The sequence below is a fragment of the Musca autumnalis genome, unplaced genomic scaffold (genome assembly GCF_047663935.1).
Source record: "Musca autumnalis isolate F117 unplaced genomic scaffold, ASM4766393v1 scaffold_3, whole genome shotgun sequence".
NCBI classification, from domain to species: domain Eukaryota; kingdom Metazoa; phylum Arthropoda; class Insecta; order Diptera; family Muscidae; genus Musca; species Musca autumnalis.
The window spans coordinates 78,540,269-78,562,603 of NW_027411866.1; the positions used below are offsets into that span (position 1 = coordinate 78,540,269).

Below are 22,335 nucleotides of genomic sequence, written 5' to 3' on the forward strand. Positions count from 1 at the left end.
ATGCCCAACAGTGTAAAAACGGCCAAAACGACACAAAACTTTACCCAAACGTTGTATCTGTTTACAGCTTTAAGTACAATAATTTCATAGATCAGTATATCACGGTAAAATGAGATAATGTAAATGCCGTTTTATTTTTCTGCCATCTATCTATCTTTCGAATACAACTCTTCATATCTACAAATACCTCGATGGCTGGCAACTCTCTTAACAAATCAACAATCAAAAAATTTCTTGACATTTTATAGACTGAACATACCCAACGTAAATACCAAAACATACAAAACAACAAATTTGTATATTTTCTATGGAATAAAGTGACAGAGAAGTCTTTAAGCGGGAATTCTAATTAATTTCACTTGAATATTTAACAAAAAGGTAAGTTCCAATAAGAATCAAACAAATGCTGAAATAAAAAAACGTGAAATTTCTTATTTGATGTGCGTGGTGGTAGTAAACAAAACAACTGGAAAGAAATACATACATGTTACATGTGAGAGATTTGCACGCACAGTTGAATCACTGAGTAGTAGAATTTTACAACTGTCAATGGAAATGTTAACAAAAATATACAATAATATTACATTGCATAATATTTAGAGCAATTGTTTAATATTTTATTAATTGTTTTATTGGTGTTTTTATTAATTGAACATCTTGAAGCCACTACTTTATTTTCACAAACACGCCGTTGTCAATGCAACCCTGCATCTGTCGCTGGCGATTTTCATTGGAAATGACGTTTGCGCACTTTTTTCTTTGCCTTCCAATCAGATTTTGGAAATATTTTTTCCATATTGATTAGTTATGTCGCTTTTATTGTTTACTCAAAGTTTTTTTTGTTAAATTTTGTGTAAAATCTTTTGGGAGAAATTACTTTTCAAAACAAGAAAACAAACGAAAACAAGTGCTTTGAGAAAATCGCATTAAATGTGAGATGAATAATGTGCTTTGCGAGCGCGAATCCAAAGTGTAAAGTAGTAGTGAGTGTTGTATAGAGTGAGCAAGAAGAAAAAAAATAAAATAAAAGTAAAGTAACAAGACGAAGAAGACAAACGGCGACGAACTAAAAGGCAAGCAACAAAGCCTAAAAATAATAAAACACAAACAGCAGCGATTGATACAACATCGCCAAACCACCACTACAGATGTCCACAGGAGTGGGAGGTGGAGGGAGCATAACGACAGATCATCATAGCCGCCTGTATTTCCTCAACTCACCCACGGCACCACTGTCCGCACGCGACCCCTTCTTAATAAAACCCGAATACCTCAATTATGATAATCCCATGCATCATCTGTACCCAAGTAATAGGGGGCTTATAGACTACAACAATTATACGGTCACAGCAGCGGCAGCAGCAGCAAATGCAGTGGCAGCCGCCTCCTCTGCAAACAACAGCACTAACAATAACGCCAACAACAGTAATACAACATCTGCCTCCGCCTCCAATACCAATAACAATTCCACCTCCGCTGCTGCCGCCGCTGTCGCCAATCCCACTGTAGTAGCAGCTGTAGCCCTTAATCTAGAGAATACCTTCCAACATCAGGCCCTGGGCCAGCAACAACAGTTGCCACAACAGACTAACGCCCACAACGCCAACAACAGCCAGAACACCACAACCACAGCACATCCGCTGCATCATACCCTCAGCACACCCACAACACAGTCAACACGAGCCCAAAAAGCCGCCCGTCGCCGCAGTAACGAATCACCGGAGGCCCGCCAACGAAGACTGGAGCGTAACGCCGCCAGGATGCGCGAGAAACGCGCCAAGGAATCGGAAGCTGAGTATCGCTTGCGTCTGGCCAAGAATGCCGAGGCGAATCGTATACGACGTCAGAATGAAAATGAAGTACAAAGAACCTTAAGACTGATGAAAAATGCTGCTCGTCAACGATTACGACGGGCCAGTGAAACGCCCGAAGAGAGAAAAAAGCGTTTGGCCAAAGCAGCTGAGCGTATGCGTGTAGCGCGTGCCAAACAACCCAAAATACCTAAGCCGCCTCTGGAGGATCGTCTTAAGGGTTACTAAAAAAGAGCATCAAAGAGGAATACGACGACGAGAAACAAAAACGAAACAAAAAGAGCCGCCATCAAAGTCGCGCTTAGAAAGAAAAAGAGCGCCAACGCACTGAAGCCTAAAAACAACAACAACAAAAACGCCCAACAGTAATTTGAACTTTTCTGCCCCCACCATCCTCAAGCAAGCTATGCACAAAATTCAAGACCCAGGGAAATAGGCGGCACATATATTACGGTGTGACGCAAAATCAGAGAGTTAGTACGAAAGCTTAAGGAAGAAAGGAAATGAGGGGGCGGGAAAGTTTAAAGGACTGTTAGACGACAACTACGAAGACGACGACGATGACAGCCACAGGCAGGCAGCACAGCAAACATTACATATATAAATATAAATATTATTAACAAAAAAAAAAAGAGAAATGAACAACATTTAAGAAGAACATACACTCACACACCAAGACACAAAAATCAACACTCAGAGAACAAGAAACAAAACACCAGCACATTAGAAATAATAGGCACCTCCACCACCCCAAACAACCCACACTTCTACTACTACTTACTACCCATATATACTTAAGTTTGGTTTAAAGTTTAGTTTGATGTTGTGATCAAGAAGGGACGCCCTCAAGACATTTTAAACTTTATCCCATGTAGTTTTTACGAGTTTTTACTTCTCAATTAGAGATGGAGCAAAACGATGGGGATTTGATATCCATGAAATCGCTTCCTTAAAAACCTCTCTTTTTCATTTAGAGGATTACAACATAACTGTAATCTCACATATTCTCCCTCTTTTTCTAAAACGAGAAAAGGGTTGTCATTTTAGAATTTTACACAATATTTTGTAAATGATGTGTTTGTGGTTTGAAGTTAAGAGAAGGCAATGCAATTTTTGTGTGTAACTTTTCAAAACTGTAGGAATAGTTTTCGAAATGCTTCTTTTTCATTCTAATATTCTAATGGGAGTACTTAAAATGGCTAGCTATTGCATTTTGGCAACAACATATAAATGAGAGATGTGGGTGATGTGGGGGGTCCGGTCCGGTTCGTCCATTGAGTATGATGTTTATGGATGACAACAAAACGCCGATTGGAGCCAAAAAAAACAAATGCGAAGAAAATATTGTTTTATTGTCGTTTTCGTTGACGAGCTGCATCTTTCATCAACCTTAAGGTTCAGAGTTTTTTCAACATTTCAAGAGATTAACGCAAGCCGCTTTCTATCCTGTACCAAGCCAAAACAAATCTGAAAGAACACTAATAGTGACAGGAATTCCCAAAACGTAAATTTATTGTCAAAATAAGTAAAACAAAGAGATTACAACACCAACAACAAAAAAGATCAATAATAATATTAATTTTTAATGTTTACCCACAAAATTCTTTAACAAATAATTAAAAACAAAATGATTTCTTTTGATGTTCTTCTTCTTAGCTTTGAATGATGTAAAAAGGCTTCGAAAGTTTTCTATAAGTAAAATATTTTTTTTTTTTTTTTTTTTTTGGATATTATTAACATCTTTAGTAGTTAGCTGTAAGGCATCATTAGAATGAACTTGTATCTCAAAATTTGTTTTTTTTTTTTGTTACTGGGACCGCCTCCCTCTAAGGCGAAGTCAATTTGTCAGTTTTTTATTTAATTTATTCACTTCTCTAAGTCTTGTTTTCTTTAGCAACCAGTGTCCTTTATACATATATCTATATCTCAGTTTATTAATAAAGAATATTTAATTTAATAAGATAATTTGAAAAATACTTTTTTTTGTAACTTTCAAATATGCCCCACACATTGTTATTTATTCAAATCTTCAAAGCAAAAAACATTTAAATTTGAATTGTAGATGTTTTTCAAACAATTCTCGTGGATGTTTCTATTATCTATTTATGGCCCTATTTGAAAATAAATTGAATTGAAAAAACATACAAACCTTTATAGGTCTTCCACTTGTTTAAAATGTTATGAGTTTCGCCTCAATGAAGACCCTAAAATGTACCTTGCACACTTCCACATCTGGCCTAGGCCCAGTAGAAACAAAAATAGTGAACTCAAGAGAGAAAAGACCCAACAAAATCATATATCTACTTTCTAGATTCTTAGCCTTAGGCTAACATGGGTATATACACTTACACTTTAATACGATAATAATGTGTCTAATCGAAATAATGGTTTTAGACCAAAGTATGGTTGGACGAAATCCGTTTCTAACAATTTGGATCGATTTAGCCGTGTCGGTCCGTCCTTCTGTCTAGCTGGCTGGCTGGGGCGTACAAAAACCGATTTGGTCCCCGTAATTTCTTGTTCAAACTTAGAGTAGCTTTGAATATGGATTATATCGAACCACTTCGATTACTTTCCCTATATATTTTCAACATTGTTAGCACAAGTGCAGTTTAGGAACTCTTGTCGGATCGTCATACAATTTTTGCACTAGGTTGTGCTCGCGGCCTCTTTCACGACGGTAGAGTTTTTTCTGAAGCAAATCCATACTTCCTGAGTTAATGGGCCAAAAGCTCTAAATTACCCTGCCGGCACCAACTCCAAATGACTGTTGAGCTCCAAAACTTACCGATTGAGAATCCGATTTGGCCAAAACTTTATTAAATTTCTTTCAACAACAACAATGGTGTAATTTTTTCTGAAGCAAGTCCATACTTCCTGAGTTAATGGTCCAAAAGCTCTAAATTACCCTGCCGGCACCAACTCCAAATGACTGTTGAGCTCCAAAACTTACCGATTTAGTAACCGATTTGGCCGAAACTTTGTAAAATTTCTTGTAACATAGACCATATTGCAAAACATCTTCGGGTACTTCCAAAACTGTTCACTTTAGGGACATGCCTAGGATCGCTTTGACATTTTTACAGCAAGTAGTCTTCGCAGTTGTAAAAAAACCTACGGCACCACACTATGGCTATTAATGGGAGTCCTCGATTTGGTTCAATCCTTACACATCATAATCGTTCTTCCAAACATACGCCATATTCGAAGATAGACTATATCGCTCACTGTTTTCAGAACTTTGGAGTTTATATTTCGTGAAGTATGGACTTCCCAGACACAATATTAATGTTTTGTGATAAGAACTTCTTGACCTACCATGGAGATTTGAGCTTAGTCCGTAAACGTACTAATATTTCCATACCCCACAAATGAGTCGCAACAAAGCTTTATATCATTAAACCTCAGGAAGATTGGATCTCGTATGTTTATCCATGATTTGCAATCTTTTGGTTGTGATCATTGGACATCAACATAATAAGAGCTCGATTGTCTCTGTTTTTTTTTCATCATCTTCGTATCACCTGTAGTAGTCTGTTGACCCTCATCTCTTTCATTTAGAAGCCACAGATATCAGTGATCTGTAATTATTCCCAAAATTAGTTTCAGGTCGGATTTCTTCATGAAAAGTAAAGTTGTGTTTTTTCGCTTTAAGAGGATTGGGATCAGATTTCCTTTGATACCTTCAGCTGAGTTCATTAAACCAAATCTGGCTAGCCTCATTCATATATTTTTGTTATAGATGCCACATAAAGTTACACAGAGGTGGCTTAATTGAGTTGTCGATTTCAATAACGGTTGGCAATGATCCGTAAGGCGCTAGTCCCTAATCATTGGCTACCACTCCTCGATATACATACACAATCGATTATGAATATCTCGAAGGTAGTAAAAATTTCTAAATATCAAATTCAACATTGCTGAAAGTTTTTCCCATATTTGAAAAGTCATATTAAGGCTTCTATTAAAATATTGTGGACAATGTTTTGTTCTATAGAAAACGTTTGGGATAATATATTCTATAGAAAATGTTTTGGATAAAAATATTTTCTGTTAAAAAAAAACTTGTGGATAATATATTCTATAAAAATGATGTGGATAATAATTTTTTCTAAAGAAAATAGTGTGGATAATAGTGTTTCCTTAGAAAAAGTGGAAAATAATCTTTCTATAGGAAATGTTGTGGATAATAATAGCTTGAATTGAAAATGTTTCGGATTATTTTCTATAGAAAATTTTGTGCAGAATAATATTTTTTGTTAAAAGAGTTGTGTATAAAAATATTTTCTATAAAAAATGTTGTTTATAATAACATTTTTATTACAAGTATTATGGATTTGTTATCCATTAAAATTGTGGAAAATATTTTTAATAATAATACAAAAATTTGTGGATAACAATATTTAATAGAACATTTTGCGAGTAACAATTTTTTATATAGAACATGTTGCCTATAACAATGTTTTCTATAAAAAATGTTATAAATGACTACGGTTCTATAAAAAGGGTTTCCTAACGAAAATTAACCACAAATTGTGATAATGTCATTCTCAAAAAAACTTGTTCAAAAATTGTTAAAAATCTTTTTTCTTTAATACTTTTGAACAGAAGAGCAACCCTCGACAAAATATCGAATATCTATTGTTCTTTTCAAAATTAATTGCCATTATATAACAAAATGTTCTATAGGAAATGTTAAAAATATCTTCAAAATAAGGAGTTTGGGTAAGTTTTCAGACAATATTCTCTAAAAATATAGGCGAGTTGTCACTCTTAATTGATCGATTCAAAACAATGAAAAACATACAAACGTTTATAGGTCTTCCACTTGTTTAAAATGTTATGAGTTTCGCCTCATTGAAGACCCTAAAATGTACCTTGCACACTTCCACATCTGGCCTAGGCCGAGTAGAAACAAAAAATAGTGAACTCAAGAGAGAAAAGAAAAGGGTATATATATATACACTTACACTTTAATACGATAATAATGTGTCTCATCGAAAGAGGAATGTTAAAGAAGCATTTGATTCTAATGGTACACATATTTTATCTCTTTTCCCCTAAGCAATCACCAATTTAGAACATTGCCATCTCTACTTCTTGATTAAAAACAAACTAAAAATACCATAATTTTCTATTAATTTTTAACTTTTTTTTTAAGAAACACACACACAAAGAAAGGTATATATTACAAAAAACAGCATAATAATAATAGAAATAATGACACATATAAAATGAACTGTAGTTCGTAGCAGTAGTTAAAAGGCAAAAAAATATAATGAGAAAAAAATACAAAAAAATCAATTAAAAAATCAATCACCAAATTTGGTGGTAGTAAAAAGTGGACAACCAAAATAAGTCCAAAACCAACCAACCATTTAAAAATCAGAAATAGAAATTAAAAAAAAAAGAAATGAACATATTCATATATAATAATAATACAAATTAATGCAAGAAGAGAAGTAATCATGTAGTTGAGTATGGAGAAAATAAGTAAATATTTTGTAGAAGAAGTAGTAAAAACAAAAAATATATAATAATAAAAAGGAAACCATATATATACATAAATACTAATATATATACATACATAACATAATAATAGAAATAATAAATTAAAGGAAAAAATAACGCGCAAAGCTAGAACTTAAAGTAATACTTTGCCTCAAATAAGAAATCTTTATAATAACAAATCAAATATATGAAAAATAAAAATAAAATACTATTAACAACAAAGGAAGCATTAACATATTATAACAACAACAAGAAAAAAGAAAATAAATCGTTTTAAGATTAACAACAAATAAATAAAAAGTATTTTTATAACACATGCATTATACATGTATGGCTTACAATTATATTTAAACAAATAAGGAAAAATATCACAATAATAATAAACAAAAAATCAGCAACAACAAAACAAACAATATGTAGAACCTACTACAATTACAATTTGCATATGTAAATTTTTTACAAGAAAATCAACAAAAAAACGACACCAAACATTAAAACACATACATACCTACATACCCAAAGTCATTCACACTTCTTTTACACACGGCTAAAACACATTTTCAGCCATCATTACCACCAGCGCATATCCTAACGCTCCTTATACTCATTCAAATCACTTCCTTCGTATTAACAACAGCAACAACACCTTTGGGTATCAAAATTTTAAGGCATTAACCATACATTTCTCACCCCCCTTACTCCCTATTCCTTTTTACATGGAACACAAACCAAAACAAAACCTTTTTGCACAAGTTTTTCTTTAAGTTTTTTTTTTATTGTGACAAACATACATATTTTTGCAACAACAAACAAGGACTGGTTAACTTGGAGAATGAAAACAACAACAATTGGGAATCTAACAGACTATAACAAAAACAAAACTAATAATAACAATTTTTATACTTTTTTGAAAGAGTTATAAAAGAGAAGAAGAATAAGAGACAGAAGAAATTAATAACTTATATATACAGATATACATTCATACATACATATATAAGAAAAACAAATGAATGATAGATAATACATTTAGATAATAATAATATCACACTAAACAACATCCTTAGAAATATTTTTCTTCATTTGTCGTATAACTTCCAGTTTAGTTATATTTTTTCCAAGACAAGGATTAGATAAAGAAAATTGTTAATTAATTTCTCGTTAGAATCGAGTTTTATGATCAATAATGCATCTGAAAAAGGAAAATTGTTGTTAAAGCACAAAATAACAAAAAAAAAAAAGAATCGGATAAGGATGAAGGCTCAAAGCATGATTCCAATTCTGAACGGCAGGATTTGCAACGTTTTCTATAGAACATGATGTGGATAACAATGTTTTCTATAGAAAATGCATCGGACAACAAAGCTTTCTATAAAAAATATCGTGGATAAAAATGATTTCTATAGAAAATGACGTGGATAAGAATATTTTCATTAAAAAATGTTCCGGATAACAAAGTTTTCTATAGAAAAAGTTGTGTATAACAATGTTTTCTTTAGAAAATGTATCGGATAATGTTTCCTATAAAAACATCGAGGATAATAATGATTTCTATAGAAAATAACGTGGATTATAATATTTTTAATGGAAAATGTTCCGGATTACAATGTTTTCTATAGCAGCTGACGTGGATAACAATATTTTCAATCGAAAAAGTTGTGGATTACACTGTTTTCTATAGAAAATGCCTCGGATAACAGTGCTTCCTATAAAAACCATCGTGGATAACAATGATTTCTATAGAAAATAACGTGGATAACAATATTTTCATTAGAATATGTTCCGCATAACAACGTTTTCTATAGAAAAAGTTGTGTATAACAATGTCTTCTTTAGAAAATGTATCGGATAAAAATGATTTCTATAGGAAATAACGTAGATTATAATATTTTTAATAGAAAATGTTGCGGATAACAATGAAACTGACGTGAATAACTATATTTTCAACAGAAAAAGTTGTGGATCACAATGTTTTCTATTGAAAGTACCTCGGATAACGAATTTTTCTATAAATAATATCGTGGATAACAATAATTTCTATAGAAAATGGGGCAGATAATAATATTTTCAATAGATAATGTTCCGGATAACAATATTATCTACAGAAAAAGTTGTGGATAACAATGATTTGTATAGAAAACGTCTCTTATAACAAAGTTTTCTATAAAAAAGTCGTGGATAACAATATTTGCAATAAAAAAGTTGTGCACAAGAATGTTTTCTATAGAAAATGGGGTAGATAATAATATTTTCAAAAGAAAATTTTCCGGATAACAACGTTTTCTAAGGAAAAAGTTGTGAATAACAATGTTTTCTATATAAAATATATCGGATAATGAAGTTTTCTATAAAAATTTTCGTGGGTAACAATCTTTTCAATAGAAAGAGTTGTGGATAACATGTTTTCTATAGAAAACTATATTTTCTATAAAAAATGTCTCGGATAACAATGTTTTCCATTGAAAGTGGATAACAATGTTTTCCATAGAAAATATTGTGGACAACAATATTTTCAATAGGAAATATTGTGGATAACAATTTTATATAGAACGACACTGAATGAATAGGTTTTTCTTAAAAATGTTGTTGAAAGCAACGTTTCCTAAAGAAAATTAGCAACAATTTTGTTCTTTTCGTACATTTAATACTATTCCCAAATGAAACCACGTTCAGGAATTTTTACAAATCTTTCTAATCCTTTTAAACAGGAGAGCTTCCCTTACCAAAATGCTACATGAAATGGAAACTTTATTGTAATTTTTTTTTACAAAATAAGGTTCCATAATTATTTGCAGAAACTGTTTCTAAAATCGTAAAACTTCATGCAAATGCAATTTTACCAACAATCGTAGTACATACATTAGGTGCGCGGCAATATCATCACCAATGCTTTAGTATTAACACACTGATCCTCGATCATTTTTTCTATAATTTTTTTATTTATCATTATGTTTGTCATACTGCATAAGAACTTTTGATATTTTTTATTTAAGTGTTAATTTTATATAATATATTGTCTTCTTAGATAACTGCTAAAATGTAATTTGAAAAATCATTTAATTTATTTGGAAAATCTCTAGCCTTTGTCCTCCTTCATTTCACAAAGCTCCATACAAAATAAAAAAGAAACCATGATCAGCCTAAAAATTAACAACAAAAAATATATATTCTTGTAGAAAATCAAAGTAAAATAATTAAAAGAAAACAACATAAAAGTAAAACAAGCAATGCATATATACAAGCAAAAGAAAAAAAAAATAAATAAAAAACAACCACACACACATGCATATATACATTAAAAATAATTACATTATATTGTTTAGTTTTAAAACAAAATAAAAAGAAATTGATTTAATTTGTATTTTCATAATGTTTAACATTTATATTTTATTTTTTCTTTCTTTTAATTTCACTTGTATAATTTAGTTCTAGTCAAAATTAATTAAAAGAATATATGGAAATTTTTAATTAAAATAAAACAAATGCTGAAAATGTAGCAAGAGAAAATTATCATATTATAAACTTAAAATTTAAAATAAAAATTGTTTTATTTATATAATTATAATGTAATCATTAATTTCAAAAATTAAATACATATGTAATTGTATTTGAAGTAAACAAATAATTATTAATAATAATTATTATTATAAATAATAATAACTGTACACTTTCTAAACAACAACAAAAATTATGAATAAAGTTGCATTCACATTTTTAAAAAAACTTTGGTGTGTACGTATTTTATTGAAAGATTGCGCTGGGGGGAGAATCTTGGATCAGAGGGCGTAGTAATGAAAAAAATTTCAAAACTAAGTTGAAAGTTTGGCAAAGTGTAATCCAAATTTTTTTTTCATTGAAAATGCTGTTATCCACCACATTTTCTATTGAAAATTCTGTTATCCACAACATTTTCTATTGAAAATGCTGTTATCCACAACATTTTCTATTGAAAATGCTGTTATCCACAACATTTTCCATTGAAAATGCTGTTATTCACAACATTTTCCATTGAAAATGCTGTCATTCACAACATTTTCCATTGAAAATGCTGTTATCCACAACATTTTCCATAGAAAATGCTGTTATCCACAACATTTTCCATTGAAAATGCTGTTATCCACAACATTTTCCATTGAAAATGCTGTTATTCACAACATTTTCCATTGAAAATGCTTTTAAATAAATAGATGAGTATGTATTTTTTGAGCTTGAGGTCATCATTCGGGGATTTTTATTTATTTATTTATTTATTTATTTATTTTTATCAATACAGTTGAACCTCGATTATCCGGGAACCTCCATTATCCGTGATAGAAAATAAATTTTGGACTTTTTTCCATTTCTTCTATTTTTTGTTATAAACTTCATTGCCCGGGAGTAAAAACACACTTTCTAATTAATCTGATTAAGCAAACAAAAGGTAAACAAACGAAAACTGCACGCATTACACAATTTGTGTATTTATGGTATCACAAAAACCATGGGACAAAGTCAATTTAGATGAATCTGATGATGATGATATTATGTATCCTTTTAAAATTAGGTGGATTACCGTAACAAATTTAATAAAAATTGCAGATTTTCATATTATTGTACAATATTATGTCATTTTTACTTAAAAATATCCTCAAAAACTGCATAAAAGCATTGCCTCCATTATCCGGGAAAATCGATTATCCGTAATGCCTCCGGTCCCGACCATCACGGACAATCGAGGTCCGACTGTATTTCGCAATAGTATACATTGCATCTTCAGAGTATATCAAATAACAAAGCAGAATTGGAACAACAAACACCAATTTTTAATTTTGGTAATAATACCAAGGCATATGGAATCTTTGGAACGGAACAAGTCGGGCAGAATATAGTCTCGTGAAACGCTTCATTAAAAAATGCTTTTATCCACAAAATTTTCTATTGAAAATGCTGTTATCCACAACATTTTCTATTGATAATGCTGTTATCCACAACATTTTCCATTGAAAATGCAGTTATTCACAACATTTTCCATTGAAAATGGTGTTATCCACAACATTTTCCATTGAAAAGGGTGTTATACACAACATTTTCTATTGAAAATGCTGTTATCCACAACCTTTTCTATTGAAAATGCTGTTATCCACATAGCAAATGTTGTGGATATTATCTATTGAGAATGCAATTTTTCACAACAGTTCCAATTCAAAATCCTGTAATGGCTAAAAACGCGCGTAAATTTTTATTTCCAAATAATTCCCATCGAAACAATTATTTTCAAATAAAATCTTGTCATTTTAACATCCTTCAAATCAAACAAAAATTAAGTGTCAAGTAGTTTAACTACATACAGACAGGACATGTGTGTACATACAAACATACACATTGATTATAGTATGTATCATAAATCTATGCTATATGGCCTTAAAAAATATATTTGTATGTATACGACATTTCTAGTTTTTCGAAAGGACAAAGTAAATCATTTCGATTTTTCTAGCAAAAATGCCATCAGTTGTGGTGTTAGAAACAGGAAATGGTATACACATATTCACATGCATACGTGTTTATGTATGTATGAGTGTAGGGAAAATGTCCTCACATGAACACACACCCATAACATAATACAATAAACGCGCGTTTCGCATATACATATGTATGAAACATACACATCCATATCTACTGGTATATAATCCTGTAATGTGTTAACACCCCTGCCAATGTGATTCCACTCCACTCATTACTATTTATTCTACACACAACGCTCAGACACACTCACACATGACGTATTTTCTCAGAAGAGAAACTTTCGTTGGAATGAGTGTGTCTGGCAGCACTGGAAGTTAATCCTTTTTTGTGATATACACACAACCCCTTTTTTGTTTTGTTCAGCAGTCATTGCCATCCATTACTCCACATTACTGCGTCATGGCTATTACTTTGGTTGCGTGTATGTGAGTTTGTCTGGTATTTTAGCCGTTATTGATAGTGATGTCAATTTGGCGTTTTTTTCTTGTAATTGGAAATTGCTAAGTGGGCTTTAATGTTATAATTTAATGGGTTTGATTATATTATATCTACAAATAAAGAATATTGTAGACGGCTTTTATAAATATACGAGAATGGTAAATTAGGATATTAATTAAAAAAATATGTTCGCCAGAAAGAGTTTTTAGTTACAGCGAGGGCATTATCTTTCTATATGAAGTATACGGGTATGTTCTGAGACACACTTCACCTCTCACTTCACGCCTCAAACATTTTGTTCACCCTATTTACTCATAGTTTTGCGAATTTCTTGGGGCTAAGATATATTAGGGTATTTAAAAAGAAGAGTAAAGGGGTGAGTACATAATCTGCCTTGCCTGCTTACCCTGCTTGCTTCTGATAAAAGAATAAAAAAGAAAAGGGCAACCCAGTTCGAAATTTGCTCGGCCTTTATTCTTTTATTTTTATTATGTCAGAAAAGAAGCAGGAAAGCAAGGCAATCAGGCAAGGCAGCTTATGTACGCAGGCCTTAAATGCTTTCCTGCTTCATTTTTTACATAATAAAAATAAAAGAATAAAGAAAGCCGAGGAAATTTCGAACTGGGTTGCCCTTTTCTTTTTTATTCTTTTATCAGAAGTAAGCAAGGTAGCTTATGTACCCAGCCCTTAAAGGCTTCGACACATAAGAAGCATGGCATCCTTGCCATGCTGGTAAATGACTAAAGACCAAGTTCGACCTAATTCAAATGTGATTCTGAACTCTTTTTATTAGGTCGAACATGGTCTTTAGTCTTTTATCAGATATGTCTTAAGCAATGCTGCCATGCTTCTTATGTGCCGAGGCCTTAAATGGGGTGAACAAAATGCTTGAGGTGTGAAGTGTGTCTCAGAACATACCCGATAGATTAGGTTTGGTTTAAGGACGCGCAGCCGTCTAAAGCCCAAAACACATCCAACGTTTGAGCAAAGTTTTGTGTCGTTTCTGGTAGAAGAATAAAGATAAATTGAAACTTGGCAGCACTTTGTCCTTCATTCATTTATCAGAAATGGCATAAAACTTTACTCAAACGTTGGATGTGTTTAAGGCTTAATGGTGTGTGTGACTGCTTCACTCGGTGACCGTTGATCCATTGTATTCATCCTGGATAAGTTGAAGATTATGATGATAAGGTTATCATGATGATAGGGTATTAAGAGCTACACATTGATGTTGAAAACGGTGATGAGGTTAGCTATGATGAATGTTTTGTGTTGGGTGAAAGATGAAGACGAAGAGATTTCCAAAATCCGATCCAATCTTCACAATTTTTTAGGATTCGTTTTATCTCGTTTTTTTAACGAGAACAATGAAAGTTTTTTCATCGATTGGACCATAATTGCGGCCTTTAGAAAACGTTTGTGAAAATTCACCTTTGGCCCCTCGGGTTAACGTTAACCGATCTCGCCATAATATGTTATATACATATAAGGTTTTTGGATAAAATGAACATAATAGGGGTAAGGAGTTCCAAAAAATTTTTCTTTTTTTGGTCTCTAACTCATTTTTTGAGTTACCGACTATTATCGGTAAAATTAAAATGCTTATAATTTCAGTAATTACCGATGTTTTTCGGTAAGTTAGCGACGAATAAAAAGCAGTCGTAAAGTTCTACTGATAGCAACAGTGTTGCCAACTTTTATTTGAACTTTTCATTAATAATTTTGCGTTTAAATTTTACCGATTTTTGTCGGTAACTCAAAAAATGTGTTAGGAATCGCACTACTGATGTACATGGGTGAATATTGCGAAAAGGCTTGTTTTTTTGGGTCAAAACGGCGAAGTGCGAAAATTGGTTAAAATAAATATTTTTGGTTTATACTGTTTTATAAGAAAATTTTATGCATTAATTAGCGATGGACATTTTTTTGTCATTACCGTAGTTAGAAAATACGCACGGTAATGACGACACGGCAATGATGGAAACGTGAGTATTCTTGGCAAAGACGTATAGCAATAAAGACCCGAACAAATGCATTTTCCAAAAACATATGCTAATAGTTCCACATTTTGGTTACAGATGGCTACACAACTCACTGGAATTTATAACAGCAATGCCAATCGTTTTTGCTTCCCATTTCTCGCGGCAGAAAACATTAACGTCGTGTTTTGTGGCTGAAATTTATTTCTTTTCTTTTTTTATTGTTCATTTAATGAAAAAATCAAAAGCGAATGCCGTCAAACTTGAGTTTTAATGTTTTTCTTGTCAATATTCCAATGAGTAACAGTTTTCGTTTAACAGAATGTTGCTATGATCAAAGACGTAAAGCAATAAAGACCCGAACAAATGCATTTTCCAAAAACATATGCTAATAGTTCCACATTTTGGTTACAGATGGCTACACAACTCACTGGAATAGATAACAGCAATGTCAATCGTTTTTGATACCCATTTCTCGCGGCAGAAAACATTAACGTCGTGTTTTGTGGCTGAAATTTATTTCTTCACTATTTATTATTTTTTATTTAATAAAAAAACAAAAGTCAACGCCGTAAAATTTGAGTTTTAATGTTTTTCTTGTCAATATTCCAATGAGTAACAGTTTTCGTTTAACAGAATGTTGCTATGATGTCGTAGCAACAGAGGTTAACTCCCTCTACAGTTAATTTTTCACAATTGACTTTTCCTATCTTGTAATATTGACATCTTTGCTATGATATCGTAGCAACAGAGGTTAACTCCCTCTACAGTTAATTTTTCACAATTGACTTTTCCTATCTTATAATATATTAGGGCCTAAAAGCCAGCAGTTAAAAACATTTGCATTAGCTACACAAAATTGACTCACACATTTAGCCGTTTAGCATACGAACGCATATTTACTTTTTGTGCATCTTTGGTTATTTCGTATTTTACGCCTAAACTTTTTTCGTTAGGCATAATCGACAACCACGCTACATTTTTACCACTCGGCTAACCAATCGTTGAAGCCGATAGACAACGAGGGATGTTTTTGTGAGTAGTGTTGACAACGCAGTAATAAAAAATGTGACATTTAATGTCAAAATACCTCCATCATATAGTGTAACATAAAAAATACAAATTATTATGTTTAAAATTAAAAAAATATTAAAAGGCTTCACCAAAAATTCATATGTCCTTTGAATGAAAAAGTGGAATTAATAATATGGTGATTTTTAATGCATTACACTGGTAACCCTGATCTCAAAAACAATTGTTTGCTGAAAACCTGGCTAAGACGTTAAACTACATATGTTGCTTATTCTCTTTTCGAATATGTGTTGATCATGTGTGCTGCAAAATATGAGTATGCGTGTATGATGCTTTTTTATTATAGCAACAATATCGAATAGCATTAGCTTCGCTAGCAATATTTTTGTGAAATGTGCTGCTACATGTTGCCGTTGTTCATTGTTGCTAAACATACATATTTCGAAGAAATTTTAGCAGGCAAAGCTGCAAATGTTCGATGCTTTTGCTTATATGGAGTTTGCATTTTAAACCCAGTTATCTACGTCTTCACATAGCATAAAGCATGGTAAGCGACCGCCTTTAATTTAAATTACAATTCACCGTACGAATGCTCTCTTCCTTAGTAAGATAGTATGCACGCAAGGAACAAAACAAAAACAAATCAAACCATTTGCTCTCTCTTGCACGCTCGTTCTTTGCGTTCGGATCGTATGTGTGTGAATTGCAGAAAATCTTCGTAACCAGCGACAAATGGCTGTTCGGCTCTGGTCTACAAAAGTTGTCAGCGAGAGTGAATTTACGCTCACGAAAGACCCATTGCCTTATTCTGGCCTAAAGTAGTCAATGTCACTGTCATCCAATTTTGAAGTTGGAGATCTCACTCTGCTCTCACTCTCACTCATCCCTAACTTGTCGAGTGATAGGAGATAGATTGTTCTGCGTCGAGAGACCACATGCCACATTGCTTTAGATATTCATCTACGATGTACTTTCTCGATATAGATGTGTACATCGTACAGAACTTTCCTGCCAGCAGGTATAGCACGAGAATTTATGGTCCGGGACTTGCGAGTCGCTTGACTATCGACATATATAGTCAACGGCCCTGTTAGGTTGCTATCAAGTCTTTTTCTATTTCTGCTGCTTTCCTGATAACTAGAATCTCTGCCTGAAAGACGTTGCAGCTATCAATAAACATTGTCCCACAACATCCCATACGGGACAAGGGAGACTTCTCTCATATCAATGAGTGCACCCCGATTCATATTTAGCTCAATGATATGGGACCTACTGTTTATCGCCGAGTCCGAATAGAGTGTCTTAAGACACCACTTGTGGAGAAGTTTTTCAAGGCTGAAATACTCAAGAAATGTCGCCAACATTACTGAGGGGTATTTTGCCACCGTTGTAAAAATGTTTGATGTTGCCTGGCCGGAGAATCGAACCCCCGTCCTTCTGCGCGCAGCTATCATTAATCTAAAATTAATGTTTAATCCATCCACCTCCAACTTGGAACCATCTGTGTATATTGCCAAACTGCCCATAGGAGAATTGCCTTCAGTCCATTTGTCCCTACTAGAAAATTTTAGGAACAAACCTGAATCCCTGGAAACTGTGACAGTAAAAAAGAAAAGGGGGACGATGAGGTAGACGAGACCAAAAAAAGGGGGAAATTTGGCTAACCCAATTAAAGACAGTAGTGGGGGTGTACATCGCGACGAAAACAACACTTGACGTTAATTTCAAGGTGATTGTCTATTAAGTATAAGAATTTAGCATGTCCGAAGTGAGAGGTTCGCCAAGATCCTGACTCTCGGAGCCTAAAAGCCGTCCTCCCAGGACGTCCTAAGAAGTGCTTTTGAAAGGTAACGCTTTATTCCAAATCGCTTGCCACCAAATAAGTCCACCATAGGTTAAGATGGGCAGGACAACGGTTTCATACAGCCAGTATATGACTTGTGAGCCTGGCGGAATAACAAGGTGTTCAGTTGCTCAAAATCAGTCTAAACATCAAAATTTGTTCACAATAACGCTGTACTATGAATTGCTTGTTTCGTTTTGTATTCACAATAATTAATTTCTACAACTAGAATGATAATCATCTGTTTTTGGGGTGGTACCTGTATAATTGTGAATTGCTAGTTTACGTTTTGTATTCACAATAATGAATTTTGACAACTAGAATGGTAATCACCTGGGACCATGATGAAATTATAAGGTGGCGTAAAACGGCCAGCTGATTGGTTTCAATATGTCAAATATTTTGTTATTGTGAATAAATTGTATGAAAACGTAAACAAACATTTTGACATATTGAAGAGTTTTCGGCCAAAATAGAGTTGTTGTTGTGCTACTTACGTGACCTGTTAAATAGATCTTGCCTGGGGCTCAATTCTGTTTCTATGAAAAAGTGAAATGAAAACTTTTATAAAGGAATAAACTGTCAAATGAAAAAAATTATAAAGGAAATATTTTTCATTTCAAATTTTCATAGAACAAGAAAAAAACCCCTGGTTTTGGTGTGGTACATGTCAAGGCACATTTATGTAAGGTAGATGCATGAATTACAAAATAAAAAATAAAATGTCCCAAAAAAGGCATTTTTCATTTTGCAACACTGTTTTCCAAAAAATCAAAACAATTACGCTTGCTATTTTCACAATAAAATTGTTTTCAATTTGCACAAACGCAAATCACCAAACAAAAACAGATGCTTTATTGTTTTCAGGAAGAAGAAGAGTTGCAAGTGGCTGCATGAAGAAATTTTGTCCAGCAACAACTTGCAAACTCTCAGTAATAGAACTGTCAAAATGTCTCTCTCGAATCGCTCTTTTTTGCTGGATTTTTGTGTTAACAGACGACTTCCAGCAACAATTTGTACAAATTTAGGGTAACCAGACAGGCCTAATGTGCCTTGCATGTATTAGGCCATGTTTATATTATAGCCTTTTGTAGGTTTAACCTTCTTTATGAAGATTTATTTGAAATATAAGCAATGGAATTGACATTTGAAACTCAGTGGGTTGGTTAAATCCGGATAATTGTGCCATGTTTGTGAGTAAATAACACCTTAGCTGTGTTCCAGAACTAAAAAGTTTTTACAATGTTTACGACTTTTACACATTTTACCCGAAAACCCGTTCCCGTACACAAAAAAGTTGTAAAATGTTCACATCTCTTTGAACAAAAATGACGCTGAATGGCACTGTCTTTAAAAACTTTTTACTCGACAAATTTGAGCGTGTAAAAAATAGTAACAGGGTTGCCGGATTCTGATTGGCTGATACGCCGACTTTGACATTTGTTCCAGTTTTTTTTGACGTATTTTCCATTTTTCCGTTCCCGAACTATTTCAAAAAAACTTTTGTGTGAGACAATTTTTTACAGTTCTCTCTTTTACGAGTTTTACTATTAAAAAGTACGGGAACGAAGCTCTTTTTTACATTAGAGCATACTGCCGAGTTACACCATGTTTACATTGTAGCTTTTTTACGGGTTAATGTTATATCTTTTTTCTTCTTTATAAAGGTTTATTTGACGTATACGCAATGAAACTGACATTTGAAACCCAGTGGGTTTATTAAATCTGGTTATACATATGTAAAAAAAAACAATTTATGAGGATTTATTTAATGTATACGAAATAGAATTGATAATTGTATATTCTATAATGTTCTATAATAGTATATTCTTTCGACGTATACGCAATGGAATCAAAACCAGTTATATATATACGTACCATCAGTTAACGTTAGCTCTGTTCCTTTACGAGCAAGAATCTTCAAGTTTTGCCACTTTTTACTCGAAAAGCGTTCCTTTACTTCTGACACCATCCAATTCATATTGGAGCATTTTACAACTTTTTCTACTTTCTACTTTAAATCTGGTTAGATGTAACAAAACAATTTATGAGAATTTATTTAATGTATACGAAATAGAATTGATATTTGAAATACAGTGCGCTGATAAATCCTGTTATATGTAAGCGCACTATAATAGTATATTCTTTCGACGTATACGCAATGGAATCAAAACCAGTTATATATAAACGTACCATCAGTTAACGTTAGCTCTGTTCCTTTACGTGCAAGAATCTTCAAGTTTTGACACTTTTTACTCGAAAAGCGTTCCTTTACTTCTGACACCATACAATTCATATTGGAGCATTTTACAACTTTTTCTACTTTTGCCGGTTTTACAATTTCCAAAAGTAAAGGAGCAGACCAGTTGTTTAAATGGAATTGACAATTGAAACAAATGCAAACATGCTTTTATATTTTATGGAATTGGCTAAAGGGAGATTTTTTCTAAATCCCGTTTGATGTAAACATTACCTCAACATTATTAAAACACTTGTTTTAAACTTAATAGGCCATTCATTTCACAGACACATTAAAATTGAGAACTTAAGCTCAGGGTTTAAAAGCCAGCATCTAAAAAAATTAGCATTAGCTGTACACTTCAACTTCTACACAATATTCACACACACGACTAAATAAGCAACCGAATTTGCTAAATAAGCATATTTATTTTTGTACATGTTTGCTTATTTCGTTTTTTACGCCTAATCTTTTTTTCGTTAGGCATAATCGACAACCACGCTACATATTTAGCAGTCGGCTGACCATTCGTCGCAGCGAATTAGCCACACAGGGTGTTTTTAGTGATTAGGGTTGCCAACGCAGTAATAAAAAAGGTGTCATTTAATGTCAAAATGCCCCCATAATATGGTAGAACCTAAAGAATACTAATTATTATTGTTTAAAAAAAAAAAATATATATATATATATTTTGAACGGCTTCACCAAAAATTCACATGTCCTTTGAATGAAAAAGTGGAATTAATTATTTCGTGATTTTTAATGCATTACACTGGTAACCCTGATCTCAAAAACAATTGCTTGCTGAAAACATGGTAAGCCGTTGAAACTTTGTTGCTTATTCTCTTCTCTGATATGTGTTGATCATGTGTGCTGCAAAATATGAGTATGCGTGTATGATGCTTTTTTATTATAGCAACAATATCAAATAGCATCAGCATCGCTAGCAATATTTTTGTGAAATTTGTCGCTACGTGTTGCCGTTGTTCTTTGTTGCTAAAGGGTTGTTTACACCATCTATCAATGTCGTATGAGATGCCAAATTTTCTACCTGCGAATGTTGTACACATAGTGTAACCACTATGAAAATTTTCATCTATCAAAATGATTTGGCAACTCATATGTAAATTTTTCATTTAGGGAGCGCTCTATTTGATACGGCATTCTCGTATGTAAACATAAATTTATCAGTTGTTTTCTGACATTCTCAAACAAAAAATGAAAAACAAAATCTTTTAAAAAAGAAAATAGAAAGGTATGTATATTTAAATATTCAGTAAAGTAAATAAATGGCGTTTATAATGTTATTTTCAGATCGATTGGTCGAAAGAAGCAGTCTTTGAAATGATTGTTTGCTGGCAAAAACATGAATGCCTCTATAACTCCAAACACCAATTCTACCAATTCAGTTTCCTTTAACCAAAATTAAAATTTGCGCAAAATTGCAACTCAACAATAAATGTAAATAATGACAAAAACAGCTGTTTTTATATTTTTAGGTTATGTCATACGAAAATAACTCTTGCAGGTATGAACGCACAAATTGAAAGTTGTATGGATGACGTCAATTTTGACAAACATAGAGAATGTCGAATGGGTGAAAGAAATATGACATTGATAGATGGTGTAAACAGCCCTTAAACATACATATTTCGGAGAAATTTTAGCAGGCAAAGCTGCAAATATTCGGTACTTTTGCTAATATGGCGTTAGCATTTTAAACCCTGCTTAAGCTTTGTTCATTTACTTCATTAAATGGTTAATAATAATAATAATGGTTAATAATACCTATAGTGGAATTCTGTGACTCATTTTTTGGGTTAGATTTGGTGTAAACATAGCCTTAGGCCATGTTTATGTTATAGCTTTTTGCAGGGTTAACCTTCTTTATGAGAATTTATTTGAAATATAAGCAATGGAATTGACATTTGAAACCCAGTGGGTTAGTTAAATCCGGTTATATATAAACGTACCATTATG

At 32.7% G+C, this 22,335-nt stretch overlaps 2 protein-coding genes across 2 annotated transcripts in view; both read left to right on the top strand.

Annotated features, from left to right (window-relative positions):
• The first annotated feature begins 217 nt into the window (after positions 1 to 217).
• LOC141396489 (diphthine methyltransferase) overlaps positions 218 to 22,335 on the top strand; it is an 88,058-nt gene continuing 65,940 nt past the window's right edge. Inside the window, exon 1 of the mRNA XM_073971987.1 lies at positions 218 to 378. The gene's annotated coding sequence lies outside the window, so the exon portion shown is untranslated. The remainder of the gene's footprint in view (positions 379 to 22,335) is intronic.
• LOC141396490 (uncharacterized) lies at positions 559 to 10,084 on the top strand. The gene has a single exon (XM_073971988.1). It carries the CDS (start codon positions 1,149 to 1,151, stop codon positions 2,037 to 2,039), a length of 891 nt encoding a protein of 296 aa, XP_073828089.1. The 5' UTR covers positions 559 to 1,148; the 3' UTR covers positions 2,040 to 10,084.

Excerpts from the sequence above, each read along its gene's own strand:
- LOC141396490 (XM_073971988.1), top strand. The coding sequence starts at position 1,149 with ATGTCCACAGGAGTGGGAGGTGGAGGGAGCATAACGACAGATCATCAT.